This window comes from Phaenicophaeus curvirostris, chromosome 3 (assembly GCF_032191515.1).
Source record: "Phaenicophaeus curvirostris isolate KB17595 chromosome 3, BPBGC_Pcur_1.0, whole genome shotgun sequence".
Taxonomy (NCBI): domain Eukaryota; kingdom Metazoa; phylum Chordata; class Aves; order Cuculiformes; family Cuculidae; genus Phaenicophaeus; species Phaenicophaeus curvirostris.
In genome coordinates this window covers 57,098,454-57,113,313 of record NC_091394.1, presented here as the reverse complement: position 1 = coordinate 57,113,313, position 14,860 = coordinate 57,098,454, and the positions used below count along the sequence as shown (strand labels likewise).

At 37.9% G+C, this 14,860-nt stretch overlaps 1 protein-coding gene across 1 annotated transcript in view; it reads left to right on the top strand.

Annotated features, from left to right (window-relative positions):
- Positions 1 to 14,860, top strand: part of PCMTD1 (protein-L-isoaspartate (D-aspartate) O-methyltransferase domain containing 1) — a 44,652-nt gene that overhangs the window by 17,717 nt on the left and 12,075 nt on the right. The window contains exon 3 of the mRNA XM_069854085.1: positions 2,245 to 2,347. Coding sequence (XP_069710186.1) covers positions 2,245 to 2,347 — 103 coding nt within the window. The remainder of the gene's footprint in view (positions 1 to 2,244; positions 2,348 to 14,860) is intronic.

Below are 14,860 nucleotides of genomic sequence, written 5' to 3'. Positions count from 1 at the left end.
TTGTTGATACTTCCCCACCAGGGCTGAGGAGTGTGGAGCAGCAACAGCTCAGCTACTTACAGAAGCAGTCTTTCCATGTTTCTGTGGTGCTGTACCGTATCTCCAGAGTCTGCTTAGTATTGTAATATGGTTTGAGTGCTAGGCTGAGCAATGGAAAGTAGAAATACAATTTGTGTGCCTTTATTTTCTTACTCTGGTCCCTTTGATAAAATTACTAGTTACATATAATTATTTTTCTTTATTTTAGTGTTTGTTTTAAACCAGGAAATAGTGGCTTTAGAAAAAGTCAACAGATGTAGTTTTCTGACAAATAAACAATATATATTATTTTAAAAGCTCATGTTTAAAAATCATATTTCAAGTTGCACTGCAATTAGCAAGAGAGCCGTATGTTTTTTGACAGTAGTTGGATATCTTTCCATTTGGCGGTATAGTGAGTAGTATTTCTGTCATGTTGGCAGTGTCAAAATTACTAAATTTGAAACTAGCAAATACGTGTAAGTATAGAAACATACTAAAAAACCCCACCACTTCATAGAGATTAAATGTACTCTTTTTGATACTGTTAAAATACAGACGTAGTTCAGATTAGGTGATAGAATTGCCAGTGTATTATGCTGAAAGAGACCTGTTGACTTAGAGTAGCAGAGAAGTTGGTTTTACATTTTGAGGATGGTTGACTCTTTACTTATGTGTAGAGCTGTGACTTTCCTGATGAAAGAAGAGAACATGTTTCTCATGTTTCTGTTCAAATATGAATACTGTGGTGTAGCATGATGTGATGATTCCTACATTCATAAATTCGATTTCAAGTTGTTGGCGCAACTGATGCTTAGAAGTTTTTTTTTGGTCTTCATTTTTCAAAATCAAATGTTGAAAGTATGTGAATTTTGGGACAGTTTTATATTGGTGGTTTTCATTTGCTTTAAATCATGAGGTTGAAGGAATGCCAAATAATTTTCAATTAAAGAAAACATACCTTGGGTGCTGCTGTTTGCTGTAGAACTGTAACTACACTGGGTAGAAACATCATCGTCTATTACTGTGCAAGGGAACATTATGTAGATGTCTAGGAAGGGATTACCTGTGCTAACGGTAAGAACTTCCTTTGGATGATCTGTCCAGCTCTTGCCAGCTATCAAAGAGATCTTGGGAGCACTGCATATGCCAACCTATTGGATTGGTTTTATTTCTCCTAGTAGAAAGTGTTCTATGTTAAGAATTGTTAATCAGCTTAGTGGCATATACTTTTTCCTGCAGTAGAATGAAACCTCCTTCAGTAACCCTAGATCTGTTTCGCTAATCAGTGTCCTAGAAATGACAAATTGTATTTTGTTTCATTGGGGTAATGTCTTTGAGCTAAATATTTAGGAAAGATTGAGAGTGCAGTAGAGGATACAAATATAAGTTTTGTCTTATTGATATTTGCTTTCTGGTCTTGCCCTTCTGTCTGTTTTCCAATTCTGTGCTCCAGTGACTAAAGTCTCTCGGCTATGACTGCATGTTAAATATAGAATCCCCACAGCAAATGTGACTATCTGATTCAGATTCCTTCCTGATACAGCTAATCCTTGTAAAACTGATTTCTTCTTGTTCCTGAAAAATAATGTTAACTTTTGGCACACAAGTTGACTTGGAAATATACTTGGATTTGATTGCAGGGATGCAGTATTTCAACTATGATAGGATTGTGATGATTGAACATAACATGTGATCACTTTCAGTGTTCAAAATGGAAATTAATCATTATATAAGTGAATCAGGAGAAGGCTTCTGATTTTGGAACCTGTGAAATAGAAGAGCAGGTGTGGTGAAAGAATGTAATACCTGATCTCTGAATTCTCAGAAATAGAAGATTTTGCCTTAAGAAAACTTAGGAATTCAAATACCAAAATAAAGAAATTATAGTTGGATGTTGTTGCATTCCAACTATGTACTGTATTGAAAAAAAGTTGATCAGAGTGACTTAAATGTAGTAAGATTTATTTTTTTTCTGCTTGCTTATGAAGGAGATTTTTTCTATAAACTTGTTTTGCCACAGTTCTGTTCCTGTTCTTTCATTGATCCTTTGGCCTTTTACCTTCCTCTTGATAGTGCAGATGCAAAACACTCCTTTGTCTAGCAGTGTGGAGACTTGTGTTTTATGTGATGTTAATGCTTTCACAGGTGAAAGGTTCGACACTGTTCTGTGTCCTTGTGCTGTACTTAAAAATAAACAAACCACCCTCCTGTTTGTGTTTACAGGACCTTTTGGGATAAATCATGGAATAGAGCTTCATTCAGATGTGGTAGAATATGCCAAGGAAAAATTGGAAAGCTTCATAAAATATAGTGATAGCTTTGATAAGTAAGTATCTGATTTCTGTTCACTTTGCAGCAGTGTTTTTGTGTTTAAACTGAATGTGTTATTGCTTACAAGTTTCGGGGCGAACGTTTTGTGCAATGCCGTTAAAATTTGCAGTTTGTGACAGTGGTTCATGAGGTAAGTTAAGGCTTGAGAAAGCGCAGTTTATAAGTGTGCAGTTTATAAGTGTGGTAATATCCCTGATGTGTAATACTTAAGAAAATTGATTTCCCTGTGTTTTGGTGGTATGTATGCATACAAATGTGGGGATATTTGTGCAAGTACGTGCATATATACATATGTACTTAAGAGAATGACGCAATATGCAGATGTCTTTTTGTGTGTAGTAATTTGTATCCATTAAGTCACTTTTTTATATAATTGGACATAATCTTTCCATACAATATTAACTTTTTTCTAATCTGTTGCTGTTGATGTAGACATAAGTAAATCTATCTGATTGTCTTCACGTTTATTAGCTGAAGAGAGAAACTTAAGAGTTCATCTGTGCTTATACACCACTCATTTTTGCTGGTATACTTGTGAATTAGAGTTTTGAACCTATTGATTTTATCTACTCAGCCTTATTGGTTTTATGTTATTGGTTTGAAGTTGGCCATAAGAATCTGGATCTTGAGCACCTCAGCCTTCATGAAAGGAAAAACAACGTTCTAACTAGGTTATTCTGTTCTTTGTAAAGACCTTTTTCTTACAGGCAGTTAGTTTTCCAGCAGTGATTACAAGGTAGCTTCTGGAAACGTAGAAAAGCTTCTAAATTGTAGCAGTAGCCTTAAAAATTGCACATCCTACACCTCTTCACTTTACCATAGTTGTAATGTGCTTTATTAACTTCTGTACTCTTGGTTATGTAGAAAGGAGCTTAATAGACTTTTTTTTCCATGTCCCAGACTTGCAGAGCTCTGGTCTGACCACAAGCCTCCCTCTTCCTCCTAAATAATGAAAGTCTCTTAATTAGAGTATATAAATAAGTTTAAATATCATTCTAGTGTTACCTGTACCTGAATTCAGTTCTGTACTTCTGATAATGGCTAGACAAGTTTAGTACCATATTTCCCCATTGGAATAAATAACATAATGTAAGAGGAAATGTTTCATTACTGCAGTCTTAATTTTAATGCAAGAACTTAACATTAGCTGAGGTTAATACATACAGAAGCAGGAAGAAATAAAAATAGATTTGGTCTAGAACATTACAGTGTACTTTATATGATCTGCCATAAAAAAGGGTGAAACATGGTCACTTTTGATAATTACTAATATTCCATTAGTGACTCTTAATTTAGGTGTACTTACCAGCTACTTTATTCCTGCACAAATCTATATTCCTGCATCCCTGTAGGTGTATGTACTCAGATGTACAAAAAGCTGGTTTTGATTGAAAAGTTTTTCTCATCTGGTGATGTGTTTATGTACAGAAATTAGGAGGAACTGAGTAAAGGCGTAGCAAGGAAGTGTTACTATGATTTAAGCAACTATCTGATTAGGAAATTTATGTAAATTATTATCAGAAAACTGGGGTCTACACTTCAAAACATGCAAGAATTGGAAAAAACCTCAAAGCTGCTAAACTTTGCGTAAGTGAATGACAGCGTTATGTATATAGTGTTTTAAGGAAATAAGTGATCGTGTATAGTAAATGATCTAAATTTTGTTAAAGGAGAAGAGGTGGTTTTTCCTCTGATTCAGTGAAGATCTGGGGACAGTCTTGTAAATGCTGTGTGCTATTTACAATGATAATGAAAGTCTTATTGCAGTGAGGGGAAAAAAGTTGATGAATACGATCTAAACTTTATCACTGCTTCGTATACTGTATCTTGGCAAATGCTATTTAACAATCCACCTTTTCCTTGTAACAGTAAAGTACTAATCAGTGGCTACAGAAACACTTCCCTCACCAACCTAACAACAATTATACTTATGTGAAAGTGCTTTTTGATATGGATCTACTTGCAAATAATTGATCGTATGGTTGGATTTTTGTTTTGGGGAGGGGGGTATTTGTAATTTGTCTGCATAGCTGATTCTGGATAACTGCTTAGTTCGTGAATACTTCGTGTTTCAATGTAGTTAAGATGGTGTGTGAGTTTTTCCCTAGTAGGGTCTGTCTTTATTCTTATTTTAAATATAAGTGAATTCATACGGCATGTCATGAATCAGTAAGTCTGATTTTGATTCTTGTTTCAGCAATTTTTTCCTGCATCTTCATTTATAAGTGAAAGCTATTTACCCCAAATTCTTTGGACTATCATATCTGAACTTAACTATTGATTTGGTCAGCTTAGTATTTGGATGAAAGACCACCCAAGAAAAAGGTGTGCAATGTCTGTCTACTGTTGAACACTGATGTATACCTTGCAGACATCCTCACAGTTTCAAAACAGGTGGTATGTTTGAGACTGGTATGAATGAAGTCAATTGAATAGATGTGTGTGTGATGGGGGAAATACACCTTACACTTTTCATCAGCCTGTAAAGAGACACATGGAGGAGTGAAAGTGCATAGTGACCACAATCTGTTTTCTTGGTAGTAGTGGACTTTCACAGATGGGGAATTCTGTAAAGCTTTGCATTACCACTTCCCTACATTCTTTCTTTGATATGTAATGTTCTTCACTCTGGTCTGGATATTTTAAGTGTTTGCCTTCAGAAACAGAAAACTGAGGTTTAACCTTATGGGTGGGTACTTGGAGAGCTCGAACCTAGATCCTAAATAAGCGCTTTGTGATGCTCCTTGAATTGGAGCAATAGACCTATGTCTTTGCATCTGATTTCTGTGTGGAGCTGGGTCATGATGTCTTAGGTGGGGTTTTTGCCTGTAAAGCAAGATGGAGTATTGCTTTGATGCCATTTTTTTTTGGGAGGGGGGAGATGATTCTGTGTTATGTGGTATAATGTAACTTTCTTCTTGATTCCTGATAAGAATGTTGTTGAAATGTAGTTAAAAATGTACTTTTTTATGGTTGGGATAGATGCTTGACCAAAGACTGGAAGCAATGTAAAAATATCTTGTCCAGAAGGATTTGAGATGTACTTTCTGCCTAAAGGGAGGGTTTTCTACTTCTGGTAGCTGGACTTCTCTCTGTTTTGGCCTCTTGAACTGTTCATCAGAGGAAAAGCTTTTCAGGTACTTGTTTCAGAAAGAGAAATAATTCTAGTAATCACTTGTATCTGTATCCATATCCCACCAATCTATAAAAATAGTTTTCCTCTAAATGGAGGTGGAGTTGTTCATTCTGAGGCAATAGGCTACAGGCTACAGAAATTCTCTGTCCGAGTCTGAATTTTGCTTAAGGCTCTCTGTCATTCTTAAAACCTTCAGGGAATGCATGCCACTTAGGGGGGAAAAAAAAATCATTCCTTAAGAAGGCTCTATCTAAAACACATGTGCAAGTACTAGGCCCCGCTTCACCTGTTTATTGAAGGGGAATGTGTTGTCTTTTCTGCTCCCAGTCACCTTCTAGACCTAGAATATCCAGCTTGGAGAGAGAGCCACAGGGCAAGGCTAGGTTGCCCATCTTCTAGCACCCTATCAAAAACCAAACCTGGGTAAGCTGGTGAAGTTCCCTGCTGTGAAAGAAAATCACCAACCCTTCTCAGGATCAAAAGAAACCACTTCAATGGTAAGTGACAAGAACCCTAGTAATACTTCTGGGATAACTGTTGTGGGTGAAACTTCTTCCTGAACTCCTGTAGTAGGTTGTGTCAGCATTGGAAAATAGTAAGCTTAATCTTCTAACAGAACATCTGTTTGTCTTCATCTAAATTCAAGGCTCCTTGTAGGACTCTGAAGGCTCACTTCTTGTTAAAGCTGATTGGAAATTGGAAGTTTCTGGTATACACACAAAGAAAATAAGGCTCCTCCCTGCCTTTGCAGCTGGTTAATGATTGCAGTAAAAATATAAGCAGGAAAAGCAAACTGTCTCCAAAACTCACAGGTCACTTTTTCAGTTTAAATCTTAGTTTGAAATAATGTAAGTTTCTTCCTTAGTGGTGAATTAATTCTTGTCAAGGTTCAGTCTAACCAGAACAGCACAGGGACTACAAGAATTCCAGTGGCGTTCTTTGGTGCTGATGATTGTTAAAAAAGGAAAGGAAAATAGGCTGTTGCAGTATTCCTTTTTCATTTAGTGTTGTTAAAGAGAAATACTATTTCTAATCCTACACCTTGCAAACCAGAAGACTTCAAAAATGGCAGCTGAATTTACTCATATCAGGGAAGGAACTAAACCTTTTTTATGAAGTATTTGATAGTTGCAGGAATATTCTTCCTCTTGCAGATACTCAAAAAATATTACTTAAAAGTAAATTCTGTAGTGGACACTGCCTCTCTGGAAGTCTCTCATTTCTACATATTTTGATAGTATTTAGAATGTTTGTAGTTTGAAGGAGGTGACGACAATGATCAGTGTATGATGATTCCTATAAAATCTGTTGCCTCACAAAAAGCCACAGTATAAAATATGATAGCTTCAACCTATAAAACCATTTTTCTCCTTAGTAAAACCAGAAAGCAAATACTCTTCTGTTTCTGTACACAGATGAGTTATTTTCTAGGCTTCTATGGATGTATTAGGGCCCTGACAGTTAACTGAAGTGACAGGGTTTTTTTCTCACGTCCCTATTCCTAACCATGTTCCTTAAAATTCACCATGGAATGGATAAAAATTATTCATTCATTATAATTCTTAATTTTATCACCAAAGTTTAGAAGTAGTACTTAATGAAGTTTAAATTTTGTAAGCCAGTGCTGACGGGGAAAGTGGGGTTAGTGGTAAGTATTTTTAAGATCCAGTGTTCTAGTTTTTCTTTAGAAATAATTTGAGTAATGTATCTTGGTCCACTTCAATGCAACCTATGTGGTGAATATCAGAAATTACAAAGATGATGACCGAATTCATGTAATAGAAGAACTAAGACAATTTTAATCAGAAATGGAGTTGACAAATATAAGCAAAGTAGAAATACAGGCTTCTCTAAAGCATTGCCTGGAAACTGAAAAAATAGTCAAAATGAAATTACTGAGTAGAATTTTTACCAGCATCACTTTTGGCAGTTACACTGATGCTGATTTAAATCACTGTAGTTGTAATTGAATACAAGGGACTTAAAAGTCGTCATTGTAGATTTTGTTTTCAAGGAATTAATACTTTTATTGGTTTCTGTTTATTCTAACATTTGTAGTGTACACACACAAAGTCCCACAAATAACAATAATAGGTAAAATGTATGTTACTTTTCAACAGAACATGCTAGCAGTCCGTGAATATGCATTTATACATGAACTAAGGACCAGTTCAAAGAGCTTGAAAGAACACTTAAATAAGATGGAATGAACAGTGGAGAAAAATATACAGAAAATGATGGAAAGAACTTACCACGTTGCTTTACTTTTGTCCTACTTAATAGGAAAAAGTATTGACACTTCTAAAATTGTTTTCTCATATTAACTGATGCTGGATTTAAGTTTCTTAGCTAATGGTTTAGTCTTAAATGAATATCACTGACGTGATGTAACATGGGAATTATTTATTGAGAAGCAAATGAAAAAACCTTTTCCTGCAATATGTAAGAAGTACCTTTAAGTGGCAGTGATACTGGCTTTTAAAGTACTTTTGGGATCAAGTAAAATGGGGGACTAGTGAGGCCTGTTTTGTTGCTCTATTGCAGGATTGTGGTATGTTATATCACACAAAGCTGTGTGTTTACCTTTATGGTTTTCAAAGAATGTAAATTTTATGTCAGTTTAAAACCTGAGAAATTGACCAAAGGATCTGGAAGCTTCAGGGTTTATTTCAGTGAATGTACTAGTGTTTAAACAGTTTCTAGAAGTTCCTAAAATAAGATCAGTGATTTATGAAATCTTGACGGAGGAGGAGCCCTGCAAGTATTGTCTTTGAATGCAAATGGACAAAGGAAACAGAACCTCCTAGACTAAATTATTTGTAGCCGTTCAATCTGTGTCATGAAATAACCACAGGAAATTATTTTTCAGCTTTTGTAGCTGTATTTTAAAAGTTAGGCCAGTTGTGTTGGTGAAAAGAGTAAGAAGCTTCTTAAACCAATCTGCCAGAACTGGTTTGGTTTTTTTCTTCTTATATGTTTTTCCCCCATTCTGAGGGGTCCTTTTGCTGAAAATATGGCCAGCATTATATTTGTGTAAGAGAAAAATAAGTGTTATTTGCTTGTCACAGTTGCAAAAATAGTTTTATGTCTTATTTTCAGAGTCTCCACGTTTTGCAGATTAACTTCAATGTCTGATTACTAATATATTTGATGTAGTTTAAGGGAAGTTTGATAAAAAGCTAATTTCTTGAGTTCTATTTTGTTTTGGAATATGTATTAAAACTGTTTTTCCATGAAGTTACACATAAGATTTGCGATGCTTTTGAATTCTTTACTCCATTGTAGCGTCACTGTAGCTCAAATGGCAAGAGTTAACAACTTGCCCACCTTTTCCTATGCATCATTAAAGCCAAAAAGTAGTCCTTTTTTGTCCCAGATTTCAATAAGTTTAAGTAAAATTCCGATTAGAGCGGGACTACTTGGAGCAACTTGATGGTACTGGGTGAGATTTCAGACCTTTTGAAGGGTTTGATTTGACTGGCTAAAGGAAGTGCATGGATGAGAAAACAGCATACTAAATTCAGACTGAAATGGGTTTTCTTTCAGTAAGGGCTGTGAACAACAAGCTGAGATGTGTGTGTCTCATAAATATAGAGGTAGGCAGAAGCGTACTGTTAGATTAAAAGCTGGTATGTGTGGTAGTTGAGAGGTGTAAAATGTAGCTGGAGTGATTCTGGCTTTAGAAACTGATTAATTTTTCTCTTAGCAAGAGACAGGTTTAAGTGGTTCTTCGGTACATTTTGTAAGCATTTTGTAGATGTTTTGCTCTTTCCTTGAAAGACAAACTTGTGAGTGTTAAGCTGTTTTTTCCTTCAAATTACTTGATCTTTCTTCCTAATTTTATTTAACTTTGTCCTTTTTAAAGAATCAAGGATGTATACCACTTGAAAAGAAATAGGCAATTCATGCTTACTTGCACCTAGTTTCATCTTTGGGAGTTGTCTGGATAACATCTTGCATCCATTAAAGTTGTATAGATTGAGCTTAGCCCAAGAAGCATCCTGCACATGCTCAGAGTTGGAAGTAATTAAAGGATAGATTCTGGGGCTGGGTATTATGGTAGGACCAGCGGATTAATCAACTTGTAAAAAAAACTTTCTGCTGCTAGGGGAGATTATTATATTATGCTCTCTTCTTATTAATATCTTATCACACAAATAATAGATTGGTGGATATGGATACAAGAGCATCAAATTTTAATCTTAGTTCTCTGCTATAAATATTTCTTAAGCAGATGTTCTTTCTATTGCAATAGTTCTACTTCATTGTGTTGATACGTGAAGAATCTTAAAAGAACATGGGCAGTAACAATCTATTGATAATTTTCTTTAGTTGTTGCAGCAAAAACAGAAATGCACTTTATTGTACAGAAAAATTCTAACATTTACCTGGAAGAAAAGTCCTGTGACTGTAAGGAAGAACGTGAAATGTCTATCCTTGAGGGACGGATAATAAAAATGCAAGATAGAAAGGTGAAATAGGAGCAATAGATGTTCTGTGTGCTTTAAACTGATTATCTTGGGACATTGCTAAATATGATCTGTGTGTGCTTGTGGTGCTTTAACCCAGCAGCCAGCACAAAGAACCAGGTGAAGCCCAGTCAGCATCAGCCACGAGGAGCACAGCTGGCAATGTAGCCACTTGCTCGCCCCGTCCCCTTCTTCATTCCATTATAGGGAAGGGAACCAAAAAGAAAGGCAGAACTTGTGGGTTGTGATGAAGGGATCATTCACCAATTACCATCACTGGCTAAACAGAATTGGGGAAGAAAATCAATCTAATATATTAGATCAGAACAAGGTACTGAAAACTAAAACCAAATCCAAAAAAGAACACATTCCCCCTGCTCATCCATTCCGAGTTTGACTAGTACTTCTAATACTCCATACCTCCTCCCAGTGAGCAGAGCAGTGGGACAGGGAATGGGAGTTTCTGCACATGGTCTCTGCTGCTCCTTCCTTCTTAGAGGTGAGGACTCTTCACTTTCTTCCCCTGCTCCAGCACAGGGGCTGGTTCCTTCTGTGGGACACAGTCCTTCACAGACTTGTCCAATCTAAGTCCTTTCTGTGGCCTGCAGTCCTCCACGCCCTGCTGTAGTGCAGGTTTCCATGGGGTCACAACCTGCTTTGGGAACCTCCATTGGTTGCAGCTTGGGGACCTGCGTAGGCTGCAGACGGACATCCACTGGGACTCCTTGGGGGCTGCAAGGGGACATCCTGCTTTGAGCATGCTCTGCTGTGTGGGTTGCAAGGAAATCTTTCCCCGAGTGTCTGGAGCACAACCTCCTGCTTCTTGCCTGACCTTTGTGTTTCTGCAGTGCTATTTTTATTGCATCTGATGTCTGCATAGTTGTTTCCCTCACGCTTGGTATCTGCAAAGCCCTTTCTCCCATATCTCCTTTCTCTTCCTCTGCCACTGCATGGGATTGGTCCCCAGCTAGTCAAACAAGCCCTGGCAGCTTGGCCACAGGCGGGTGGGGAGGCTGATGTTTCCTTTTCTTTGCACTGCTGTGCTCTCACTGTTCATTCCCCCTTCTTAAGTGTAGTATCGCAGAAGCAGTACTGCCATCACTGATTGCCTTGACCTTGGCTGGAGGCGAGGCAAACTGGCCCCAGCTTCTGGCTGCTTCTCACAGAAACTGCCTTTTGTAGATGCTACCCTGCTACCAAAACCTCGCCCTGAAAACCCAACACAGTGCTTTAATTTTTCCTGTGGCAAGTACTCATTTGGAGAAACTTTCTCTTGTGATGTTATCTATAATGGGAATGCTTAATTTCTTTTCTGTTGGCTACTGGTTCTCTTGTAATCAAGGTAATAGATTCAACTGTAGAACCTAACTTTCAGATTGTTCTACAACTTAATTTTTGCCTTTTTTGACATCTGATTTATGAAAGAACATAAGAGGGTTTTTTATACTGTACAGATAATTGTGTAAGGCCAGCCTGGCCATTTGAGTAGGGGTCAAGAAATGGCAAATATTTGGCTTTTCTTAGCTGCATTTCAGCTCAGTTATGGAAAAAACCCTAAAGATTTAAGTGAAGTAATGCATCATCTTGATAGGTAGATTATGTGATTGCTAATACTGCATTTTAAAGCAATAAACCATTTATTTTCAGCATTATCATTAATCTAATAAAAGGTAACATATAAGGAAATGGAATATCTGATCTGGTTTGATATCCCAAAGGCAACAGAAATAAAATCACTTGTTGGATATAGTGATGTTTAGGGCTAAAAGACTTTGGATTTGAATGGGTCAAGTTCCATTCTAAAACAAAGTGTTTAATACCACTTCTCATACAACAAGACTAACAAGCCTGTGATGCTGTTGGTAGGTATTCTTAAAATTGCTTGCTGTCTTGTATTTGCAGAATTTCTGTATTTGTTTTAGGTAGTTTTATGAGCAATTAGTCTTAAACTTCAGTAAAACTGAGCTTAACCTTGCTTATTTTGAAAATTATTTGAGTAAGTTAGAACATATTCTTGAAGTCATACTTTGTGTTGGAAGGTCATTACAAGTTACTAGATTACATAGATATAAGAAAATGGTACATACATCTATTAGTTCTTTGATTTTATATCATCTTTCAGAGGTGCATGTATTTTTCTGTGAAAATGGAATTGACTGAAGATTTAGGGAGCAGGGAAAGAGTTTTGCTGCATTGCTGAGGAGGTTTGCTTTACATGGGAGTGTGGAGGACTAAGATTGCCTGTTGTACAACCTAGGCTTGAAAAGTCCATAATAAGTATGATCTTTGTATACTCTCATTTCTGGTATTTTTGTCGCTGTTCATGCTGTAACACATGAATCATTTACTTCTGTGGGCAGCATGAGTGAAGAGGATTGGCTTTTGAACTTATCGGTTGCCGTGACCAGACAGGTGACAGCCTTTTCCTTGTGTTTCTTCTGCCTACTTTTATTTAGCTTTCTGGGTAACAGGAAGCCTTGTATGGTATTTCTTGAACTGCCTATGTTTTAGTAAGCAGCTAGCATACCAGTACAGGCCAGCTGGCTAATGCTGTTGCATACACAGGTGAATTGAGTAGACCCCCTTGTTTTTCAACTGTCATGGACTAAAGGGATGTTTTCAGAAATTACATGTACTCTAGTCCATACAGTGTTTAGGTTTGCTGTGGGAGATTGAGTCTTTTGGGAAATTCTTGCTGCTGACAGATTGGGTTGAAAGTAGCTGAAACTACATGGGGGAAGGTTTGTTGGGTTTTTTTTGGTTGGTTTTTTTTTTTTTTTTAATAAGTTAATGGACTAACAAATAACTAGCTGGTTTGGTCATAAGACTTGTGTCTTCACAAAACAGCTAATAACATGGAGCACGGTCCAGTCAATTTAAAGTGCCTTTAAACAGAGTTGGTTTCTAGTGCTTAGCCCATCTCATTCTTATGGGTGTAGTTGTTTCTGTTTCTTCATTAGTGCTTTGTACTTTTCTGGTTGCAAGCTGTGGAGCTAAATGAGAAATTCTCTTCAGCTTTTTCTGTATTTGTAAAGACCACTGTGAATTTTCATCCACAGCTCATGTAGAATCTGAGGAATGTCTTCAGGGGTTTTATTGTCTTGTATTTTTGTTTCCTTGGAGAGTTTGGTGTTCATGTTTGTTTAACAGGGTGTGACGAGTGGCTATATGAGATTTAGGGTGGATTCTAGTAGAGGAAGCAGTTCAGGAGTATGTGGTAGTAAACTTGCTAGTTTTTAGAGGAGCGTATATGAGATTAGCAGAAATTGTGAAGATTACTTGGTAAGGCAGGCAGGCTGTCTTCATTTTTATTAAACTAACCAGAGACTGTATTAAGATTTGAAACTGCATTTTGGAAAAGTACTATATTCTCTCTCTCTCTCTGCATACCACACTCCCATCCTTGTACTTTTGAAGCTTACAAGTGAACTTTGCTCAAACTTCCAAATTAAATTCATATGATACTTAACTTGCACTGTAGGCAACATGAAATTAAATCTGCAGCATCAACTGCCTGATTGACCTTCACTGAATGTAGAAAAATACGTGGTAGTCCAAGTGCTTGTGAAGTGAGATCACTTCTTCAGCAAAGTGATCAGTGCTCGGGTTTCATTTTCTTCCCGGCATTTAACCTTACCTAATGTACTCCTGTGTCTTTTTGTGCTAATCTGAAATTATTTCAACCACGTGCCAGGCTGGGCTAGCTGTCCATGTGTGCACCAAGGCAGTTGTTACGCATTCTCCATCCCTTTCCCCTTTTTTCTTCTTAATCATAGCATCGTAGAGTTCCAAGGTTGGAAAAGACCTTTGAGATCATCAAGTCTGACTGTACCTGTCCACTATGAAGCTGTATCCCTAAGCGCTTCATCTACCAGTCTTTTAAATATCTTCAGGGACAGTGACTCAACCACCTTCCTTGGCAGCCTGTTCAGTGCTTGATAACCCTTTCAGTGAAGAAGTTCCCCTCATGTCCAATCTGAACACCTGCTGGTGCTGTTTGAGGTTATTCCCTCTTGTCCTATTGCCTATTAGTTGGGTGAAGAGACCCAACACCCACCACTCTATAAGCTCTTTTCAGGTATTTGTAGACAGTGATAAGGTCTCCCTTCAGCCTACTCTTCTCTACGCTATACAACCCCAATTCCCTTAGAGCTGCTCCTTGCAAGACTTGTTCTCCAGTCCCTTCACCAGCTTTGTTGCCCTTCTCTGTACACCCTCTAGGACCTCAATGTCCTTCTTGTACTGGAGGGCCCAAAACGGAACATAGTACTTGATGTGCAGCCTCAGTAGTGCTGAGTACAGGGGCAGAATGACTTCCCTGGTTCTGCTGGCCGTGCTGTTTCTGATACAAGCCAAGATACTATTGGCCTTCTTGGCCACTTGAGCACACTGCTGGCTCATGTTCAGTTGGGTGTCAGCCAACACCCCTAGGTCCTTCTCTGTAGGCAGCTTTCCAGCCACTCTTTTCCCAGTCCTGTAGTGCTGCATAGGGTAGTTGTGTCCCAAGTGCAGGACTCGGCACTTGGCCCTGTTACACCTTGTCCTGTTAGTCTCAGCCCATCTATCCAGTCTGTTCAGATCCCTTTGTAGAGCCTCCCTACCCTCAAGCAGATGGCTGCTTCCTCCCACCTTAGTGTCATATGTGAACTGACTAAGGGTAGGTTCAATCCCTTCATCTGGGCCATTGGTAATGATATTGAACAGAACTGGACCCAGCACTAAGCCCTGGGGAACACCAGTTCTGATGTGTCTCCAACTGGGTTTAACCCCATTTATCACAACTCTTTGGTCTGGCTGTCCTGCCAGTTTTTTTCCCAGCAGAGGGCGTGCCTGACCAGGCCTGTGGAGGCCAGTTCATCAAGTAGAATACTGTGGGAAACGGTGTCAAAAACTTTACTGAAGT